The sequence below is a fragment of the Amblyomma maculatum genome, chromosome 1 (assembly GCF_055883805.1).
Source record: "Amblyomma maculatum isolate TAMU_Amacu chromosome 1, ASM5588380v1, whole genome shotgun sequence".
In the NCBI taxonomy this organism is placed as follows: Eukaryota; Metazoa; Arthropoda; class Arachnida; order Ixodida; family Ixodidae; genus Amblyomma; species Amblyomma maculatum.
Genome location: NC_139344.1, coordinates 23,693,498 through 23,717,209, shown reverse-complemented (window position 1 = coordinate 23,717,209; position 23,712 = coordinate 23,693,498). Strand labels below are relative to the sequence as shown.

Sequence of the window (23,712 nt, the reverse complement as noted above, 5' to 3'; positions counted from 1 at the left end):
GATCGTCGAACAAAGAATGCCCGTCACAGTCGTCAACACTCAATTTAAAGGCTGCTCAGAACAATCTAGATAACGTCGCAAACTGCTACAAGCACAGGCTGGACCATTGTAGAAAGACACCCGAGTGGCCGGAACCTTCGAGACAGATCTCTGTGCATATTGCGCTACAACAAAACTGATAAAGGTGTGTCTCACGACATCGAGAATAGCGACATCGAGCATTAACAAACAAAGAATACCTAACTCCTACGCGATCCAGAATCAAAGTAATAAGGCCGTATGCCGGCGGCTGTTGAAAAACAACAAATACAGTTTTGAAGGTTTCGCGGCAGTATGAACGTGCTTGCGTGGCCTAGAGGTAGAATGCAGCTGTCTTCATGGCAAGCTGATTGTGATCACCCTCCCCCATATGAAAGGAGAGGCCCGAGTTGGCAGCTCAGGAATGTAAAGGGAAGCCCTACGTCCAGTTAGTGCTCGGCCATGTCACCTGCCAACTACGCCATCTGCCAGCACCATGCGCGTGATTGTTCGCTCACAATGCCAACGCCGGATTTTCGGTGAACAGGGCATTTAACGCCATCACGTTCAAAAGATTTTTGATGCTGAGACATCGGCCCACCGTTCCAAGATCGCATTATAACTTAAAAACGCTGATCAGAAAGTGCATTTGGCAGCCCTTTCGGTGATTTGTAGCAAATGGTGTTTTACGGTTTTGTGCGCTTTTGAGAGAGAAGCGGTGCTGTGTCCCAGCGAGGGAGCGCGCCAGTCAGAGATCTGGGATATATCAAGCGATTGAGACCTAAAGAAAAAAGTTTTAAGAGGCAGCTGGTTCAAATGCTTCACGGGACTTTATTGCTCTAACATTCCACAGAAGCACCCGCGGGACACGTCTGCTACTGACCGCTATACCTATCATGTGTGCTCACATGAGATATAGTTTCAAAATGACTGAAACTTAAAACTTGTCTTAACAAAACTTGTCGACGTGCTGGCGCATGGTTTATGCTTTCAGAAAGTATAGGTGTGACATGCATTGCTAAGAGTGGATTAGCACTTGTCCCATGTCCACCTTTCGCAATTATGTACGTATTGATAGTTCGCTTTAGAACACTTTTATTGTTCCTGCGTTGAAATCTGCTAAAAGAAAGGGGGAACAGATTGAGTTCAGAGCTTCATAAGGTGCTTCGCTTTAGCATTCTGAACAAATGCTTAATTGACCGAGGAAAGCTAATTCGAGAGGCTGGGGAGAAGTTTGCTTGAATGTATGCATCCACGACCAGAAATGTGCGATTTGTTGCGCACTCCCCCAAGGCCCGTTGAACGCAACAGACGCACTGGTGACAACGGGGGCCGACGCGCAATGCCCTTTAAATATACATCATGGTTTTGGAAGCACGACAACCTGTGCCAGCTTGCCGCAGCTGGCTGCGGCACTGTAAGCTGTTTCAGCTCCCCGTCAGTGACTCCTTGCAGAACAAATGTTTGAAGCGTGCTACAACTGCGAGCTAGTTCCCAAAATCAGTCTTGTGCCTCGACTATTATCGTCAGAGGCGGAAAAAATGAAGGTTCCCTGAGATAACAAGATTTCAGCCCTACCCGTCGAGGTGCTGTGATGGCAGCCGAAATGTAAGCGGCGTATCCATTGATCATACACCATCGTTCGTATTAGAATTTTTCCCGTTTAACAGGAAATCAGTGCAGTCGGCCAAAATGCACAAGTTAATTGTGCGAAACATTCATTGTGAGAACAATTTTTCGTTCGATTGGATAAATATCTAAAAGCCCCACTCCCCACGTTGCCTTCCGCAGACGCATCATCCTGCTTTGGCTGCTCCTGGCTTCGCTGGCGGTGTTGGTGGCAATCGCAACGTGGTTCTTTACCTACGGCGAAATTAAGTTGCCTGAGCGGCAGCCGCGCATCGCTTCGCCGGCACCCATGGGCGTCTACTCGTCGTGGGTGGCCATCACTGGCGCCGTGCACTGCACGGATACTCCGAGGTGGCGCTCATTTCTATGTGCCTATCATCTGCGGCAGCATACATAGCACAGCTTCGGGTTTATTAGGCGGTTTGTATTGGTCGCAGTTCACGACTTGCCAATTAGATGACTTGCCTCGACATTAGAAGTGCCTCCTAGCATTTTTCCTTTATACTCCCGAGAAAAAGACTGTATTTAGTTCAAACGGCAAAGATCAAACGGCAAGTGCATTAGAAAATTGAGAAGAAAAAAAAAATTAAGAGCATGACCCGAAAGCGTTAATGGCTCCAGTGAAGTTCCGTAGTTGGTTATTTTGCATTGTGCACCAGGAATGCGCCATTCAAAGACGGTATGTGTTGAAAATGCAGGGCATCTAAACCTAACCCAGAACGCCGGACTGGACCCTCGTGCTCGGGTTTATACCCCCTGAGGTTCAGCTCCAATTTCCACTACGTCCAATCACCACAAACCTCCACATTATTGGTTCGTTGCGACGTACAACTCCCATTTCAGCCTCAACAGGACTAAACCCTCTCTCCACAAAACAAGCACACTCCGGAAATCATCAAATTGCGAAAATAATAAAAAAAAAGGGGGAGAACGCAAAACTCTGAGAATCACATATTCCACTGTACACATAGCCACAGAGTCAGTGAGTAGCGTTGCTGCCCCCGGCCGACAGCCGCCGTCTCTCATCGTCTCTCATCCCTCGCCTTCCGTGATTTGCAACGCTCGCTACCCCTGATTTAGCGGCGCCCACACACACACAAAAAAAAAAAAAAAATAATAAAAGAATAAAAAAAACCGCTCAGCGGTCGCCTGTCACCACGAGTGTACCGCTTGTTAGGTGCTCGCCATCACACTCCACAGGGCGCTTGCGGGAATTTCGAAACGGCGCGCGCAAGCCGGTGTGCTCAATATCTCTCTCTTCGGGGACTCATCGACTCTCATTCGACTACTAACGCTCGTCATCCTAAATGGCTTTGCGTGCTTCGCCCGGCGCCTCGCAGTGCCCTCCTGTCTGCGCGCCGTCAGCACCTATTCATGCTACAAGACTGCCAAGAGGTGCTGGGCTCATAGCCATATATATTCCCCGACGTGCCGTGCTAATCCGTTAGGCCCGCAGGTCCCTTACAACCCCCGTACGCCGGCGGCTCCCTTTGCCAATGATCGTTCGCTTACATGCGCTTTGCTGCTCGCCGCCTAATTACCAATCCCTTAATCTGTGCGTCTATTACCTCGTACAGACTCATTAGAAAGACGTTTAGCAAAGCGAGGACATACCAACGTAGACGTATACCGGTTTACCGGACGTCTTCTATGCACGCGCATTGGCATATATGTAACCAGGTGTGGCCACGTTGCACGCATACGAAGGAGGCGTCCTGTAAACCGGTATACATCTACGGTACGGTACGTCTCCTCTATGCTAAAAGTATTTGTTATCAAACTCCGCTTAACGCTAGGCACGAATCAAACGTGCTGTGAGCAGTTGTTCGGTTGGATGAATATTTGTTATTTTGCCATCACTTAAAACAAGTGTGAACTGACTAGCTCATTTTCAAGCAATCATCCTGTTTGGCCGATAGCAATAAGTGAAGCTGTTTTCATTCCTGGCGGACAGACGCATCTTGGAGATGAATGGCACAATCGCCGATGTAACGGTGGCCAGCATGCTGTGCCAGTGCGTGTCGATGCCCCACAAATGTGGCCTGGGCGGCGGCTCGTTCGCCATCTACTACAACCGCGCTAACCGAAAGGCGATCTCCTTCAACGCTCGCGAATGGGCGCCACAGGCCTCGTGGACCAACATGTATTTGGCCAACAGGACGCTCTCATCCCACGGTGAGCTTCCTCTGTAGCGCATGCCGGCAGATGAGGTTAAATGTCGGAAGAACACACAATACGGCTTCTTTGTCTTAGATCACATGCAAGCGCACATAGGAAAAAAAAAAATGCCGCGGGCACAAATTTTCTGCAGTTCCTTAATTCTTTCGCCTCAAAACGATAAGGCAACACGTAAACGTCAGAGTCTCCGCACGTGGCAGTCTGGCCAAGCTTTGCGAAGTCACCATCCAAAACAGTTCTGAAATCCTGCACAACGAAACAAAGCGATGCTTTCATTACACGCGCATCAGGCCTGCAGGCAGTTACGCAATGTATTTTTGATACTTGCTTTTATAACGGCTCTGTATGACGGCGACGGTCATATAGATTGAGGCCTGACTGCGAACGGCATGTGTGCAAGAAAATGGCTTCTTGGCTGTGTTTCGTTTTTCGCCACTCGCGAACGGCCCTCTCGGCGGGCACGCGCTGAGGGTGCTTTGCGTCGCCATGTACGTTATATGCTCTGGACGCAGGGTTTCTGGCTTGCGGGGTGCCCGGGGAACTGATGGGCTTCCGTCGCATGCTGGAGTACATCGGCACCAACGTGCCTTGGGCGGAACTGTTCAAGGACGCCATAAGACTGGCTCGTGACGGCTTCCCTGTCACGTCGGAGTTAGCAAACTTGCTCAAAGGACGCGAACAAGAAATAATTGCGGACAACGTGCTCTGGTAAGCGTTTGCGACGTGGACAATTAGATGTCCTTCCAGTGCTGTTTTCTGTTTGGGTTACAGATTTGTTTCTCGTGATGCATTTGAAGCTTTCCGCGATATGCCGATTAACATGTCTCGTTTTCTTTTTCTTTTTTTTTTGTATGTTAGGAATAACGCGAGAATGAAATGACTTTAACCCGCGTCATAGCCTCTTTGCCACAAAGAGAACCGATATGTGCCGCTGAGAGAGGCACAGCAGCATTTCCTGAACTTAAATCCTTAGCAACTCATTTTTAAAACACATCGTTTTCTTATATTTTTTTTTAATAGCGACCTTGATTATATTTCCATCTTGCCTCCTTTTTATCCCGTTGCATGGCGGCGTTCTATTTTGTTGGAGGTCGGCCGTCACGCGTGCACTGCCAAAAGAGGCGTAGGAGGTGCTACTAGGCGTAGAGGGTGCCACCTCAGCTGTTTCTAGAAGGTGCCTTCCTTTTGGCTCCCATTGTACATAAAAAAGGGCTAAGGTTTTACGCTGCTGAACCTAGTTAGGCGAACCAAAAGCTTAATTTTGCTTGGTTTTCTTTTTGCATGCATGGTTTTGCATGGTTTTGGAGTGAATTGCTGAGACTATGGAGTTGAGGATACCGTCAATTACAAGAGGGAATACGTGATGCTGTATCAGCCGTCAAAGGTCAATGGTCAAGTGGTGCTAAACAATAGGTGGTACTGTGCTTAGGCTATATAGCCACACTGTGACCTCTGGCTCGTTCAAGGTCAAGCAGCCTGCCAGGTTTACCTTGGCTGATACATGTCGTAGTGAAGCTCTCGCTTCAAGAGCTGGCCTAGAAAACTGCTAACAAAGCGAGAATTAATTCTGCATGTGAGATATGGCACCGACAATAAAAAACAATGGTGAACTATATTATCCCTGTGTCCAACACGGACGTTTTTAAACTATTGTCCAGGGGTCTGCATCCTCACTGAGCAAGATAAAAATCAGACTACATCCATATTTAAAGTCTAGTTGCCATATGTAATTTCTTACCCATTATCTTGTTATTTGGCTCTTCCATCATCGTTCTTTGGGGTGAGCACAGCAGCGCAGTCGCTATCGTCACAAGCAGGCAGTCAACAGCATGAAGGATAAAAATGGAACATAATAAAATGAAAATAATTGTAGCATTAGGCCGGAAAAATGGCGTGGTAATCTACGGCATAGCACAACACAACTACGCTTTTCCCGCAAGTTCCCTTAGAAATAACAAAAGGGGTGGCCAGCTGAAAATAAGAAACTATAAGTTATTCATGCCGATAAAGTTCCCAATATCTCTTTCAGATTTGAGAACAGAATTAAGGCATGCACAGAGCGAAATGATACAAAAACAAGGTTCTCTGAGGTTGCCATCCTCATTTCCTTTCACCTCGCGTTTCCTTACTTGTGAAATGTCGGAAGCATCGTGGAGAACCAAGCCGTTCATTACGTGTTGCAACACATTATCGCAAGCGGATCTCGATCTTATTTATTGGTTGTTTAACGTGTAAGATGACTGATTAAAACTTTTTGTTCCTTCCTGGTCCAGCAATGTGTTCTGCAGCCGCAAAGACACCTTAAACAAATCAACTATAACCGTCAACGAAACCTTACGCAATCCAGCGCTCGCCCGAACCCTTTCCATAATCGCCCGTGAAGGATACGAGTCTTTCTACGGTGGAGCTGTCGGAAAAATGCTCGCCTGGGACATACAGCGTAACGGTAAATATTCATCGATATACACCGCCGCATAGGCGTTTTATGGCCCAATGAGTCCAATATTATGTCACGTGTATGGGGACAACAGCATAGTCTAAAGGTCCGTTCGATTTGGCGGCAATCTCTGCACCAGTTCCGTAAATTTCTGCGGCAGTCCTGTAAGCGTGCAGCGCCAGTTTCAGTAGTTCAGGCGGAGCATGGGCATCGGCTGCTTCCTAAACGAATGGTAGAGTACAGGCCGGGTCGTCTGCTAGACTTGGCGTCGCAAAAAGCTGTGGTCGGTTGTGTGCAACTCGCGCCAACCGACGCCAACATCCCGGTTAACTTATGAATTTTCAAATAGCACATGAAAACGAAGTTTTTCCATTAACCAGCCGCGATGCATGTGCTCTGTAATAAATTCAGAAGAGACCCGAGATATTCCACTTGTCAACGAGTACGCTAGTTTGCCAAGGAAATTGCTACGCGTACTTCACATCTAAGAAGTAAACACATGCACGCGATGTGGTGCATACTGATCATATACCTCAAACATGACCATCTGTGTTTCGATCACCCGCAGCTTCAATTAAGGTGCATATATATGCATTTGCACCACACGCATTGCGACGTGTTATTTGAAAATCTTCATGTTCGGAATGATTAGCGCCGCTGATCTGAGCTTCATATGCGCAGTCAATAGGATTCATTCATTCATGACCACATTCATGTGGTCGGCGGACTGCGAATAATTGTCGTTGTCATCCACCGGGGCCAACATGCCGAATAAGGTGAAGAATGTTCAAATAGCACATCGCAAAAAAAGCGTTGACATGAAACAGGCTGGTTGCATTTGCACCAGGCGGCAGCTGGCACGAAGAGCGCACAACTTTTACTGATCACGATTGATGTCAGCATGCATCATAACGCATGCACGTGCTTACTTGTTAGACATGGTTTTAAGTACGCGTCGTCGTTTCTTTGGAGAACACGGGCACGGTTCTCGTTGACGAGTGGAATAACTAGGGTCGCTTCACTGTTGATCACAACACGCAAGCATCGTAGCGCAAGCTGTCGTTTGCTTTCATGCGGCTGCTGCAGCTGCACCATTTCGGCAGTAATGGCTGAGGTGATGCACAATTTCGCTGGATTTTTGTGAACTCGACCTGCACGACGTCTGCACTTTTTGAAACGAACGGCGTCTAGCAGGGGGCGCCATGTTGCATCGCCGAAACTAATGGCAAAGTGCAGCACCACATGAACCAGTTCATGTAGTGCAGATTAATCGAACGGATCTTGAGTTCAAGAACACGGTGACAGTAAGCAGATAAGAAATACAGCGACGACCCGTCCTACACGGCGCACGCTCCCCGTTTCATTGCTGTCTGCGCAGCAGTCTTTGCCCCACTAATTTAATGTTTAAGGAAGCAGTTAAGGTCCACTCCGTTCGCTTTTCTTCTCTCCCTGCCTCCTCATTGTCGTCGTGGCAAGTTCCGTAGACCGCAGTCGTTTCATCAAGCTGTTCCAAAAAAAAGGAGAGAGAAAAAAAAAAAGGAAAAGAAAAGCTCCGCCTAGCTCTTGAGACTGTGGTGAAAGAGGTTGATGAAAAAAAGGGATTTTTTTCGTGAAATGGGCCAAATCAAGGCTTAAAAACTGCGTGTATAGTTGAGAACAATTATGGGGTCGCACATATGTATTTCCTCTGAAAGAAAAACGTTTAAATTAAATGGGTCAAGTAGTTAACGTTTTAATGCATATCAGATAAAAGCTTCAAGCTTGTTGCTGCGGGTAAAAAAAGAGACATGCGTTCTGTTCTCTGTTCTTTTTTTCTTTTTCAGAGGAAAGGGGGGGGGGGGGGTTATGAATGTTGATTCGGCTAATTTTTAAGAAAACACTTCTCAAAACTATTTATTGCCGGATATATTGGCCCAATCTTCGAGCCTATAGTCCCGACTGGCACGTCAACGCCATCTTCACCACGCTAGTGCTGCAGAGAGGTTTCTCCAAAGTATAGGCAGCTTCGGCGTTGTACGTTTTTACCGCTACATTTGGCTTTATCCTGCATGATGGCCGAAGAGGATGGGGCATGAGCTATAAACGACGCGGGCAAGGATCGGGATGCTCTCTCAAATGGTCCAACAGCAGTCGCGCGAGAAATGTGGCTACCGCTCTCGAGAGAAGTGTGGGGACGCGTTTGCTTTCTGTGGTATCACATCAAGTCCACTTTCTTGTGTACGTTTCATTGCACCTCGCCCCCATAGAAGACGGAATGAAGAGCGCCGTGACGTGGCTCTTTTGGTGCCCCATCGACTGCATTCTCTGAAAGAGAGAAAAAAAAACTCAAAAACGCTTTTCCAACTTGCGAGATGTGGTGCCAGCTACTCGAGGGCCAAATTCATGAAAGTGTTAAGGGATGAGAGCGGTGCTCGTTTGTTTGGCGAGTTAAATTTCATAAGCTATTGTGATCGGCCAGAATTCGGACGTTGGTCATTCGTGAAGCAGTCTTATGCACCAAAAGGGTTGTATATTCTGTCCTTGATTAGCTACCGCTATCTCTGCCCACCGCAATCATATAGAAACTTTCTGAGACAGGCATTAAAAGGGCGATGGTTGTTTGTGCGGTATTACGTGGTACGAGGTTGGCTATTATATATATATAGTAGGTCCTGGATGTGTGTAAATTCGGGAACGAGAAGACGTGTCCAGTTACCCGTTTAGGTAATGTAGTCACTATAAGCCGTGCGTCGTCCGAACCTATTTTTCATACATAGTCTGAAAATAGGTCCCGCTTTGGAGTAGTGAGGGCCTTTTATGTGCCTCCCGTATAAAAGCTCGGCGTTCGCGTATTCCAATATGAATGTAGAATCCGCGGTGTATGTGGCGTGCTTTCGGACGCTTCGCATGCATATGCAAAGCGCGTACTGCGCGAGCATACAGGACGTTCATTCGTAGCCGTCAATTTTTGAATTTATCCGCAGATAGTGTACGCCATTTGAAAATTTTTGTAGCTTGCATGGGGTTAACAGGCGTTGTCTCTCCCAGGTGGCTTGATTACCCGCCAGGACCTACTGACTTACAACGTGTCAGTGGAGCCTGCTTTACGACGCGTGCTGCGGGACAACATCTCAGTCCTGGCTCCCCCGCCGCCTGCAGGCGGCATATTGACGGAATTCATGATCGCCGTTATGGACAGCTACCGTGACCCCAATGCGCCAGTCGAGACTAGTCTACCCGATGACGACACCACAATCCACCGGCTTATCGAGGTCGGCAAATTCGCTTTCGCCATGCGTATGGAAATGGGAGACCCGAACCACATCGACATCACTGCCGTAAGCCCGCACTTCAAGTCAGAAATTACATTAATGCTGTAGGGGGTTACGTCCGCTGGTTGGATTCTTTGTTTTACACGAAACCAAAACAAGAAGGATAAACGTAAATCGAAAAAAAAAAATTCCAAATGCAGTTCTTACTGATAAAGGGTATTAATTCGTAAGCAATTTATGGCTAAGCAGGCGAGTTTCGCATGGGCGTGACCTTGTCGCAGCTGTAAAAGAGGAACAGTTGGTATATCCGAAAACAAATGGTGCCATCGGATGGAGCGTCAAGGAAAGATGTGCAAGTGACAGAATTAAGGGTTGATGTTAGTTAATTAGGTAATTATTTAGAGCCAGTTAAGTGTTTAATTGGGAGCCAAGATGGCCGCCAGCCAACTGTCGGATTTGATTCTTAGCTTCCGGTAACGTGTAGCAGTGGATTTCACGTGTCTCAGTGAAACGCCCCTTGTCGTTCCTTTGAATGCATCAAAGTTCACCGGCGTTCTTTAACAAAACAGCAACGCTCAGGCTGACGCATTTCTCCAGTGCAGATTCTGCAGGGATCCCGGAAAATGTTTATCCTTGAGAAGTACGCCACTGCTTTCTCGGTACTGCGCGCGAGTTACAAGTGGTCACGCCAGTATTAACAACGTCTAGAAGCCAGGAGTGCGGTGAGATTATAATGGGATCATTGAAGTTGTATGCGCTGAGACATTATTCCATTTCTTTAGACACCCGTTAGGAACGAACAAAGAAGATGCCCCAATCCGTTAACCATGCCTATCAAAATCGTCCGGTTATGAATACCAATACTTTGTTACTGAGTTATTTTCAGGGGCTCGTAAGGCCATTACGAACGTCTGTAACAACGTCAAAATGCAAAAATATCTACCGCCTCTATATCTAGCTAGATGCGCAAATTGTGTCAACAACCAAGCCCCTGTTACTTTGTGACGGAAGTGTCAATCACACCTGGTTCCGAATGGATGCGATTACAGATACGAGACTATTCGCCTCGAGATCGACCTAGAGGTGGCGCCACCGTCGCTCTGATAGTGGGGATCGGCAGCCGGCGGCGCTCGCAGGAACGCACGCTGCTTATGTCGGCTGCCGAGTTCACGGCGGGTTTGTTGGCGATGAAAAGCATTAGCGATTTACTGTTTAGAATGTTCCAATATTGCAGAAAGCAGAAAAAAAATCCGTGTATTTCGCCAATGCAGCAAAAAAAGAAAAAATGTGCGGATGTTCGGAAAACAAGGCACGCAACATCGCTTGCACGCTTTTTGCGTTGTACGGCGCTCACAGGCCTGATACGTGTGCCTGAACATGGCATATCTTATTGCCTTTCAACAGCGTGCGCGTCTTATACGAGTGAGACAGACAAATTTAGTGTCAAGCCCACGGAGATCAAGGTTCGTGCTCTGACTTGCAGCACTTCAGATTGAATCGATGCAGCCTGGTTCATTATATCGTACTTGAATCGAGATTAAGCAGGTGAAATGTTGCATTGGCAGCGTACTGCCCGGCGGGTTGCCGTGGACTGAGTGGACATCAATTCTGGCTATAGACAACCAGGCACAAGTATTCCCCAAAAATGAGATTACGCCGACACTGTACAGGAAACCTCGCCGCACAGGAAAGCATGACTGCTCACGTGTAGAGCGGTGGACTGAGTTTGTCGAGCTCACAACAAGCCGAATGCTTCTTGCGGCAGATAATCTGGTGTTGCACTGTGAAATGACTCTAAATGATTTTCTTAAACTGAGGCAAGTATAAGAAATTTCTGATGTGTGTGATGTTTATAAATGGTAAATTAGTAGTGTAATTATTTTTTTTTTCACTGACAATGAATTTCACCATGTGATTGAAGTTTTACACACTTGACAAAATTTAGTACTATCAGCGATTAATTTTCAGTAACGTTAAAGTGCAAGCTACGAATCAGTAGCTGCGAAGACATCGTAAAAACTGCAGTCGCTGTCATGTTGTGGCAAGAAATTTTGAAGGATGATTTCTTTATCATTGTAATTATTGTTGAGCAGTGGCTAGGGGCGTTTCTGTCGTTTACTTCCAAAACAGGAGCCAGATATAAAACTATCCTGAAAGAAATGAAGTTCATCTTATCATGAGACTATAAATATGTATTTATTCCCGTACTAAACACCGATCGTTAACCCGTATGAAGCTATTTTACTCCCATTGTCAGGAACAACCAGTTTGCTCGAAAGACAGCACAGACGAAAAGGGGCTCTAATGATTCTAATGGGCTACCAATGTACATTGATCTATGTGTACCATGTAATATTTAGTGTACCAGGTGCTGCGAAGGTTTGTTTCTCAAACGTTCGAGCATTTTTCTAAAGCGAAATATGCTCATTACCACAGTTACGGATGCGCAGAATCATTGGGGGGGGGGGGGGGGGGGGAAGAAGAAATGAAATGCATATATGGGTTTAACGTGCGACATCGGTTATATTACTGATAATGTAAGGGCAGGCCTCGGTGTCGCTGACCACGTGGGATTGTTTAACGTCCAGTCAAATTCCACAGCCGAGGCATGTTTCAGTAGTTGCGGTATTCCAAACAGAAACGGGAATATGCGATTTTTGAGCGTTTGCATTAAGTTGTATTGACGGCAGCAACGTGTTTTGCTTTGACACGGCGCCTAACGACAGCAGCGCTTCGCTTGAGGTACCGCTTGTCAAAGAATCTCAAGCGCCGAAGACTGCGATTGATGATATGTCATTTCCAGCGTAACGTACTCGATATGGACAAGTAATTTTTTTTTTAATGGAGTGTGGGGGTAAAGGTCTGTTCATATTTCTTTTGCAACAGGCAGATAAGTAAGCAAAAGCGCCCAGGAACCGCGAAACAAACAAAAACCACTCTTGTACACGCCACACGCGAGCACGTAAATCCCTACGGGCTGGCACGCGACGCGAACACGCATTCACACTGGGTATAAGGGTTCGCCACTATGACGCTAGGTGGCGACTCTGCTCGATCTCGAGGCCAATAGTGCCCGCACAGATGCGTGCACGACGTGAAGCCCCATTTTAAGCTCTTTTTTTCTCAGCGGTAAAAAAAAAAAAAAAGAAAAAAAAAAAACACGAGGTCCCGCGATAATAGAATAATAGAGCAATCGACCAGCACTCGAAAACAAGTTTCATTGCTTGCAACCTGACCCCACCTTAGTTTTCCCGTGCTCTCGTCAGGCGTTGCGCAACCTCTCTTCCTCGTCGTTCATCTCTGAAGTCCGGTCCAAGATAAGGTACTCCCCTCACCCGCAACGCAGCTACTACGGCCTGCGCTACCAGGGCAGGGAGAGCAAGGGCTCGGGCCAGTTCGTCGTACTCATGCCGAACGGCGATGCGGTTTCTCTGATGAGCACACTCAACAACGAGTGAGTAGACTACGAACGGGCAGCGCCCGATTCAAATTGATTTGCCTCTCGCCTTGCGCCACTGCTTCAGTTTCATGCTTACGTGACAGGTCTAGGTTACTTTATGTTGGTACAGCCTGTATACGCAGGCAATGCATTACCAATGACGATGCGCTCAGAGTGAAAGCAGATGAAGGAAGACGCGGAGTTTTAACTAGAAGAACGTTCCAACCTTCTGCCTTGCTCCAGGAAAGAGAAAAGAAGGTTGCGCAGAGTAAAGAGAGGAACGAAGCAGTAGTGAAGGGCGTCAAACGCTTCATCTTTGTAGAACCGTGGTAGTGGCCGCAAAGCGGTAGGGCTCATTCAAGAAAGAAAATGTTTGAAAGGTTGAGGGGAGGAAGGGGGGGGGGGGGCGGCTTCGTCTTGAAGGTTATGACTCGAGAACATTAATGTGTCCCTTATTGGCTTCCCCTTGCAGATGGGGTACATCCATTTTGAAAAGCAGTTTTGAAAAAAAAAAAAGAAATCTGACTTAAACCTTCGCTTCTCAAGTGCTGTGCTACCGGTAGTAGATGATTTGATGTACCGAACGGCAACAGCAGCCAGGTACACATTTCAGAAAGACCTCCACCATTAACTTTTGGGGATTTGTCCTTAAAGGTCCACTGAAAGGGGTCACAAAGAAGGGTAAACAACGCCATAGCACTGATAGTTATTGAACCACCCATCATTCTCCCGCAAAAATTTTCGATCTAGCTTCTGCAACACCAGAGATATCGGCGATTAAAAATGACCCTTCCAATTTTCCCTCTCAACTCGTACGCCGAAGGGAGCCATAAAAAAACAAAGAATACAAGCAAGTTCGAAGCTCCGCCCAGACATACGTCACTTCGACGAACTTCCGGTTGCCGCGTGGTCGCTCGCTGGCCCCAACCCGTCCTCGCTTGCACACGCCTGAGGAGTTCGCCAGTTCGCGCAGCGACGGTTAGTGTAACCGCGAACCCGTGGTTATCCTATGTTACACGGCGGACCAAACCATGGTTGCACCACTAACCGCGGTTACCGCAAACCGAGCTTGACGACCTCGGTTTGCGTCGTTAACCGAGGTTATGACGGCGTCTGTTGACGGAAGCTACTCGTCGGCGCCCGAGTGCGCGAAACGCACAAGCGGGTCTGCTTCACAAAGTTATTCATTTGCCCACTGTATTACGTTTAAAGATCGATTTATAGATTATGGTGCCGCCCGACGTCTTCGATTACGGACGACAGCGCAGCGACTGCGTACTGAAGCCTTGCCGTGCCTACAGTATCGTTTGAACGGCTTGTTGCTAAGCAGAACGCCAAAAAATACGCGGCCTTAGCTATGAAAGTAAACGAGTTTACAACGCTTGCAGCACGAGATGCCGCGAGCAGGCTGAGGTACGTTACACAATTACCGCGGGGGTGGAACGTGCGAGCGCGGCGAACGCCGGCGCCGTGCGTGACCGTCCCTAGTCGTCGCTAGGCCTATTGTTTCGCTTCGAAGCTGCGGCGGTCGACGCTTTGGAACATGATCAACGCTGTCGTAAATCGTCTACTTATGAAACTGCCTTATAGTGATTCCTATCCTGCCATAGTAAAATAATTATAGGATTAACTCTGCCGACGCATTAATCGCAGAGCTAGTACGAGCAGATCGGATCAGCCGAAATGCACCAGCGGCAGCTGGCTTGAGCAGAAACTAGCTTGTATCACGGCTATCGCTCTTACCAGCAATTTGCTGCTGGTCAGCGATCCTCACGAGGGCTTCATACTTGATATTCAGCTCAATATTCCAGACGCCAACAAATTTTAGCACGCTTTATTTCGGACATCGGTGCTAACGATCCGCCGTGTCGTTCGCGAACGGTTTGCGGGAGGAGGGGCCACAGCGGCGATGTTTACGGCGGTCAAGGAGGTGCTGCCATCGTGCGGTGCTTGACCGTGCTTTGACGCCTCGTCGGACGACACTCCGATACTCCTGAAACCACGTCATATAAATAAGATATTTGTAAATGCAGCTTCGTTCTGCCGATCCCTGCGTCGCTTCGGTTGTTGCACTTAATGGGCAATGGCCACCTAACCGATAAGGGCGGCGAGCTGTAACAGCCCGCACAGAGTTCGAGCAGCGCACGAGCAGACGACTTTCGCAGCTACCGGAAGTGTGTTCGTGACGTCATGGTTGCAGTGACCGCAGCGAATGGCAGCTTCTAGCAAGCCTTGCCAGTCAACCGACCCGTGACGTCACGGGATTAGGAAATAGTTCCATGCGACACCGCCAAGCGACATTCCCTCTGCCCGCGAATTTCAAAAAACGCTGTTTTTAAAAATTAATAATAAATTGCTGGCTTTGTTCCAAGGAGTTATACTTTGCGTTAATGCTCAAAAGGATGTGTTCTACACACTGAACACGTTTATCAGTGGTTTCTTGGGGGCCGTTTCCGTGGACCTTTAATTGCTGACCTTCGACCCCTTCTTGTCTTTGTGACTAAACCGGAGCCTTTACAGCGAGTGGTGAGCCTCATCAAGCTGCTAACATGCGGCTTTTTTCCCTTAATCTCGAACATGTACCTGGTACAATGTCTGGAATAAACTTTCTATTGTAATGCATTGTAATTAGTTCTAGAAGTCCGAAAATGCAGGTTGGCATCTAAACTAAAAGCTATCCCTTGCTTGCCTGCTGTCCTCAGTCCACTCGTGAGGCATTGAAAAATCATTTTGTATTTGGGCTGTCCACAGACACCAAAAGGTCTACGATCAGCGCAGCAAGGGAAGAAATATGGAGGACAATCAAAGCGGGAAACATTCTAAGAACAAAAAAGAAAAACAAGAACAGAAGGTTGTGATTTGGCGGAAATTATTCTTGTTGAAGCTCAGGATTTAACGCTTTTTACGAGCGCTAGCTCTTAACGTTTGTAGATTCGTGTCCATCCTATATTCAAGATGGCGTCCGAGTATCTGAAGGACTGCCATAGCATTGTAGTCTAGTGTTACGTCATTGTAACCACGTGACCCCCAACATTTAAGCTAAGGTGGTGAGAAAGGTGTGTCCACCATGGTGGCCAAGGTGGCGCCACCATAGGTAAAACATCACTCACAGATGACCGCCAGGTCAAACGGACGCAATGACGTCATCACCACCCCATATAAGCCAAAGTGGCTCACTACGATGTATATGACGTCAGCACACAATGGCCACCATAGCTAGGACTTCCACACACCACGTGACCACCAAGAAAACCACCATGGGGCGCGGCACCATAATTTTTAAGGCGGGATGTCACCATAAGTTCCCCAGTAGCGAACGCGCGGCCGCCGGGCAGTCAGTTACATATGGCACCCGGACGGGTCACAAGATTGGGCCACTAAGAGTTACCATTGCTGCCAAAACTGTGGCCCACTCGTTTGGCGCACAGTGTTCGGAGTGATAGCAAACGATTTCGTACAATATGACCACAGAATTACTAGTCAAGTTGAGACCCAGCATGTGTGAGGAATCCACAGCGACGACCTTTGGTCGTCGAAAGCGCAATGGGGGTAAGGGCGACCTTCGGAGGACCGTGGAGGCTGGTCCAGTTCTCGGAGCGGGGAAAAAAGAAACATAACATGTAGAACAACAACAACGTAAAAAGTTGCTAACGATCTTCAATAGAACATCTGCAAAAGTGGGGGCGGCATTTTTAGATGCAAGGCTTTTTATTTCCTACATCAAAGCAGTCGCCCTTCATGGTAAAAATAATCTTAAAAAAAAACTATAATTGCCTGAAGGTTTAAGATAATAAACTGGCCCTTATACTGTTGTAATGACAAAGTGACGCCAGAGTCATCATCATCATCATCAGCCTGACTATACCCACTGCAGGGCGAAGGCCTCTCCCATATTTCTCCACTTAAAGGTCCCCTGAAAGGGGTCACCAAGGAGGATAAACAACGCCATAACACTGTTAGTTATTGAACCACCCATCATTCTCCCGCAAAAATTTTCGATCTAGCTTCTGCAACACCAGAGATATCGGCGATTAAAAATGACCCTTCCAATTTTCCCTCTCAACTCGTACGCCGAAGGGAGCCATAAAAAAATAAAGAATACAAGCAAGTTCAAAGCTCCGCCCAGGCATACGTCACTTCGACGAACTTCCGGTTGCCGTGCGCTCGCTCGCTGGCGTACTCGCGTCAACCCGTCCTCGCTCACACACGCCTGAGTTCGCCAGTTCGCGCAGCGACGGTTAGTGTAACCGCGAACCCGTGGTTACCCTATGTTACACGGCGGACCAAATCATTGTTACACCACTAACCGCGGTTATCGCAAACCGAGCTTGACGACCTCGGTTTGCGTCGTTAACCGAGGTTATGACGGCGTCTGTTGACGGAAGCTACTCGTCGACGCCCGAGTGCGCGAAACGTACAAGCGGGTCTGCTTCACAAAGTTATTCATTTGCCCACTGTATCACGTTTAAAGATCGATGTATAGAATATGGTGCCGCCCGACGTCTTCGATTACGGCCGACAGCGCAGCGACTGCGTACTGAAGCCTTGTCTTGCCTGCAGTATCGTTTGAACGGCTTGGTGCTGAGCAGAACGTCACAAAATGCGCGGCCTTAGCTATGAAAGTACACGAGTTTGCAACGCTTGCAGCACGGGATGCCGCGAGCAGGCTGAGGTACGTTACACAATTACCGCGGGGGTGGGGCGCGCGAGCGCGGCGAACGACGGCGCCGTGCGTGACCGTCCCTAGTCGTCGCTAGGCCTAAGTTGTTTCGCTTCGAAGCCGCGGCGGTCGATGCTTTGGAACATGATCAACGCTATCGTAAATCGTCTACTTATGAAACTGCCTTATAGTGAATCATTTCCTGCCATAGTAAAATAATTATAGGATTAACTCTGCCGACGCATAGCTAGTACGAGCAGATCGGATCAGCCGAAATGCACCAGCGGCAGCTGGCTTGAGCAGAAACTAGCTTGTATCACGGCTATCGCTCTTATCAGCAATTTGCTGCTGGTCAGCGATCCTCACGAGGGCTTCATACTTGATATTCGGCTCAGTATTCCATACGCCAACAAATTTTAGCACGCTTTATTTCGGACATCGGTGCTAACGATCCGCCGTGTCGTTCGCGAACGGAATGCGTGAGGAGGGGCCACAGCGGCGGTGTTTACGGCGGTCGAGGAGGTGCTGCCATCGTGCGGTGCTTGACCGTGCTGTTGACGCCTGACACTCCGGTACTCCTGAAACCACGTTATATAAATAGGATATTTGTAAATGCAGCTTCGTTCTGCCGATCCCTGCGTCGCTTCGGTTGTTGTACTTAATGGGCAATGGCCGCCTAACGCCTAACCGATAAGGGCGGCGAGCTGTGTAACAGCCCGCACAGAGTTCGAGCAGCGCACGAGCTGACGACTTTCGCAGCTACCGGAAGTGTGTCCGTGACGTCATGGCTGCAGTGGCCACAGCGAATGGCAGCTTCTAGCAAGCCTTGCCAGTCAACGTACCCGTGACGTCACGGGTCAAGGAAATAGTTCCATGCGACACCGCGAAGCGGCATTCTCTCTGCCCGCGAATTTCAAAAAACGCTGTTTTTTAAACTAATAATAAATCGCTGGCTTACAAGGAGTTATACTTTGCGTTAATGCTCAAAAGGATGTATTCTACACACTCAGCACGTTTGTCAGTGCCTTCTTGGGGGCCGTTTCCGTGGACCTTTAATCCGGTTCTGTGCTAGCTGCATCCACTTGACCCCTGCGAACTTCTTAATCTCATCCGCCCACCTAACTTTCTGCCGCCCCCTGCTACGCTTTCCTTCCCTTGGAATCCAGTTTGTTACCCTAAGCGACCATCGGTTATCCTCTCTTCGCACTACATGTCTTGCCCATGTCCATTTCTTCTTCTTAATTTCCACTAGAATGTCGGTACCTTGAGTTATTTCTCTGACACACTCTGCACGCTTCCTATCTCTTAATGTTACCCCTACCATTTTTCGTTCCATAGCCCTCTGGGTTGTCCTCAACTTGAGTAGAACTCTCTTGATTAGCCTCCACGTTTCAGCGCCATAGGTGAGTACAGGTAAGACGCAACTGTTATATACTTTCCTCTTTAGCGATACCGGTAAGCTGCTAGACATAATCTGCGAGTGCTTGCCAAATGCGCTCCATCCCAATCTTATTCTTGTTTTTCCTTTTCATGATCCGGATCTGCGGTTACTACCTGTCCTAAGTAGATATATTCGCCTACTACTTCCAGTACTTCGTTACCTAATGTAAACTGCTGTTCCTTCCCGAGGCTGTTGAACATTACCTTAGTCTTCTGCATATTGATTTTCAAGCCTACCTTTCTACTTTTCCTGTCTAGGTCATCAATCATTATTTGTAGTTCATCTCCCGAGTTGCTTAGCAAGGCAATGTCATCAGCAAATCGCAGATTACTGAGGTATTCTCCATGTACCCTTATCCCTAACTGCTCCCGTTCCAAGTCTCTGAATACTTCCTCTAAGCAAGCTGTGAATAGTATTGGGGAGATTGTGTCTCCTTGCCTAACACCTTTCTTTATGGGAATTTTGTTACTTTCTTTATGCAGAACTATGGTTGCTGTGCAGCCACTGTATATATCTTCCAGCACTCTCACGTACGGCTCGTCTACCCCCTGATTTCGCAATGACTGCATCACCGCCGAGGTTTCAACTGAGTCAAATGCTTTTTCGTAATCAATTAATGCTATGTATAAGGGCTGGTTATATTCCGAGCATTTTTCTATCACCTGATTGATTGCATGGATATGATCGATATTAGAGTACCGTTTCCGAAACCCTGCTTGATCCTTTGCTTGATTGAAGTCTAAGGTTGTCCTGATTCTATTAGCGATTACCTTAGTAAACTTCCTTGTACGTAACAGACAGTAAGCTGATTTGTCTGTAATTTTTAGGGTCCTTAGAGTCCCCTTTCTTAAGAATGAGGATAATGTTTGCATTCTTCCATGGTTCTGGTACCGTCGATGACACCAGGTACTGCGTATACAAGGTGGCCAGTTTTTCTAACACGATATCCCCCCCGTCCTTCAGCAAATCCGTAGTTATCTGATCCTCTCCAGCTGATTTCCCCCTTTTCATAGTTTCTAATGCTTTCTTGACCTCGTCCTTCGTCACTGGTGGAACGTCTGAATGTTTTTCCCTACCGCCAATCTCATTACGGTCCTGACTACTTTGGCTACTGTAGAGATTTGTATAGAACTCCTCAGCTACTTTGACTATCTTATCCATATTCGTGATGACGTTGCCCGCCTTGTCCCTTATCGCCAGAGTGTTGCCCTCTAAAGTTTGAAAAGCTGGAAACCTCCAAAATGAACAGCCTTAATTTTACGGCGTACTGAAATCCCCGGTTTCCAACGGCATGCGGCGGCTCATGCGCATGTTGGTATCCCCAGTAAACAGCTTCGTTAACTGCAATACACTGAATAATTGGCATGCTGGAACACTGTAATTGATAAACGGCGAGAGTGGGTACTTTTGTATGCTTTTATTGCCGTGGTCCTGCGTATGCTGACTCTCGGCAGAGACCACTTAGACCATAAACAGGTGCATGGGGCACTGTAGTCGTTGGCGCGGACGTATTTTCAGGCTCGGTGCGTTGGTCATGTCTCAGACGACGGGTGTGTTGCTGAATAACCAGATGGATGACTTCGCAACTCCGGGAACTCGCAACGCTTACGGAATGCTGCCCAGCCCCACGAATTACATCCGGCCCAAGAAAAGGCCGACCTCCTCCATGTCACCCCTCGTGATCACGAACTCTGATGGGGATGCCATAATGGTCGCCACCGCAAATGGCGCCTTCAGCATCTGCACTGGCTTGACACAGGTACGCTCTTGTCACTGCGGCGCCTGGCAAAGACGAATAACAAGCGTACTGTGCACAGATATATTTATATAATTATGGGAAAATCAAAAGTTTATTTTTCCTTCCGCTTGACTTGGGCATGCCTTCCGTTCTGCTTTGGTTTACACTTTGCCTACGGACACTGCTCATTAAATACAATGGGCACAGCAATCTTGCCACTCTTCTGACTGTGCCGTTTCAAAATTGACAGCAAAGCTCGTTCACAATGCGTGTGCCGAGAGAGAGAGCCATACATGTGGCCTTGCACAGTACGCCCCGGTGACATTTTGAAGATGAGCAGCGCGACAAGGAAGACTGCTCTTCTTCAAAATGAATGGTATACTAACTCGTCCGAGCATCAGTTCTAACGTCACAGTGGCTGCGGGGGACCACGTTACGAATGTGTACAGCTCAATATATTATACATATGCGAGAAGGCGTACGGAGCCCATATCTATTTTGGCACGCATGTGTGGTAACTTGCAGGTGAAATACGACATAACTAGTACACCTTGGCAAACGGATCCATTTGCTGCTCTATTGAACGTATTGCAGTATTCACGCTTATTCTTTAATCTCGGAAAATGTGAGAACAAGAGCAGTGGCCTATCTCCTGCGAGAACTGGCGTCATAAGATAATCATGCATTTCAAAGGCATCTTCTTTTTTTCCACTGCCTCCACGTCTTCATTTCATTTCCTTTTTTGTGTGTGTGAAGAATAACAGAATAAGACGAGGCCCGTACCATAACAGGCAAAAGTATACGGGCTGGACGGTTTACTTGTCAGTCGTATAACGGAAGCCTTACAGCATCCCTAAAAATCGTAATGTTTTGAAAGGTGAGGCCAAGTGGACCTCCCTTGTTTACAGCGATTTAGAACTTGAGGCTTCGCATAAATTCTCTCTTACGCGGCTGAGAAGCAAGCAATGCAGCCTGGTATTCTTTTGACAACGACAGTACGTCGTCGTTATATACGACAAAAAAAAAAAAAAAAGAAAGAAAGAACGTTTAGTGACTAAGCTGAAAAATTGTCATGTAGGCAGTGCGTCTCATGGACACGAGAAAAGCATATGAAAATGTATCATAAAGCATCTGCAAGGACAAAGCGACGATAGAATTCGACGGGAGGATTAAAAGGGGGGCAAAAGAGGCTTCGTCATTCACTGCATACTTAAAATACATATCTTGAAGATTAGAAAAGTGATGCTATCTGTACATATCTGTGCTAAAAGAGAGCCTTCCTCCTTTCCTACCTCCTTTGCTGATAAGTTGTTTGGCAAATCTGGCAACGCACCTCAGTTCGCGAACTGCAGTGCGTGTCTGAAGACGTGAACATGCTAAGTACTGCCATATAATTATTATGAGGGGAATGATATAAGGTACAACAGTTTGGGTAGACAACAACTTACGCTACGCATTGAAGTATTGGAAATTACAGGAGTGCGTCGATCTGGGCCAAGATATGGTCACTGCAAGCTGTAACCATGATTAGTTGGTTGGTTTACGGGGTTGAACGTCCCGAAGAGACTCAGGCTACGAGAGGCATCGTAGTGGAGGGCTCCGGAAATTTCGGCCACCTGGCGTTCTTTAGCGTGCACTGACATCGCACAGCACGCGAACGCCTTGCTTTTCGCCTCCATCGAAATGCTGCCGCCGCTTTCGGGATTTGATCGCTCATCCTTGGACTCCGCAGTCGAGCGCCTTAACCACTGCACCCCCGCGGCGGCGCCTGTAACTTTGGGGAAGAAAACAATAATGAGAGTAAGAATGCTTTGAAGTGGATTAGGCAGGCAGTGTAATGTTATGAGCAGCGACTTGATCAATCAAGTGAAAAGTGTTAAATGATTCTACCATTCCGATGCTAAGATGGACACGAAGCTTGAGTAGCGTAAAGGATTAGCACGAGGGTGGGTTAAGCAGCAAATACGAGAATTTAGTGACATCGGTGTTGAAATATAAGACGAAATGAACACGTAATGCGGAGAGATGATACGTGATGATCCCTTAGGATACGAAAGACAAACGTGGCAGAGTTACGCGAGGAAATGCATGCATTATTATGCTATTATGGCACTGACGGGTGCCATAACAACGGCACATATGCATGACGTATACGTGCCTATAGCTTCTGGAGAACCTACTGAACTGCACTGGCGATTGCTTTGCGCAGGTGATCATGCGGGCGTTATGGATGAATCACACTATTAAAGAGGCCATTGACGCGCCACGGGTTCACCACCAGCTGTACCCCGCCGAAGTGCTAGCCGAACGGTCCATCGACGTTGTGAGTATTTCAGCAACACATGGCCTGCTAAATGCACACCTCGAGCGGGACCGAGAAGGAAAGGGTAGCTGGGTTACTTGTCGAGTCCGCGCAGCATGTCAGCCAGGATCGAATACGATAGGCAATGGAAGCGTTCGCCTGACTACGTACACCTCTTTTAACGCAAAGAAAATGTCAAACAAAAAGAAGGAAGAGAAACATGGGCGCGTCCTTTTTCTCCCACTCGTTTCCGTCTTATTTCTGTTTGCCCTGCATCTTGCGTTAAATTACATGATTGCAATTATTGTAATAGCACCAACTAACCCTATGGTTAAATATTTTGCCCACGCGAGGATGGCATTAATTTAATTACATACCCTTTGATGCTTTCCGTGATTTCAAACTCTTAATCTTCCAAATTTCAAAGAATTACCACCTGTAAAGGAGTGGCACATGCTTTTTTTTTTTTTTCAAATGCATGCTCTGAACACCCTGTAAGCCTTCTTACAGGTGAAGGCAATGAAAATGAAGCAGCAGTATTTGTAACATCATTGCCAAAAAATCCTTGAGGCACTTAAGGGGGTAACTGTGGCCACATGTGTAACTAAGTTCGCTGATA

The 23,712-nt window shown here is 47.4% G+C and overlaps 1 protein-coding gene across 2 annotated transcripts in view; it reads left to right on the top strand.

Moving 5' to 3' along the window:
- The window catches only part of LOC146201945 (scoloptoxin SSD20-like), a 45,289-nt gene that overhangs the window by 16,535 nt on the left and 5,042 nt on the right, over positions 1-23,712 (top strand). Inside the window, exons 1-2 of one of the 2 annotated variants that reach the window (XM_084587869.1) lie at positions 20,578-20,812; positions 23,001-23,114. In XM_084587869.1, coding sequence (XP_084443995.1) covers positions 20,588-20,812; positions 23,001-23,114 — 339 coding nt within the window. In that variant the 5' untranslated portion in view covers positions 20,578-20,587. Of the gene's footprint in view, positions 1-20,577; positions 20,813-23,000; positions 23,115-23,712 lie in introns of those variants that run through there. The other variant, XR_014703602.1, reaches the window with a different exon arrangement.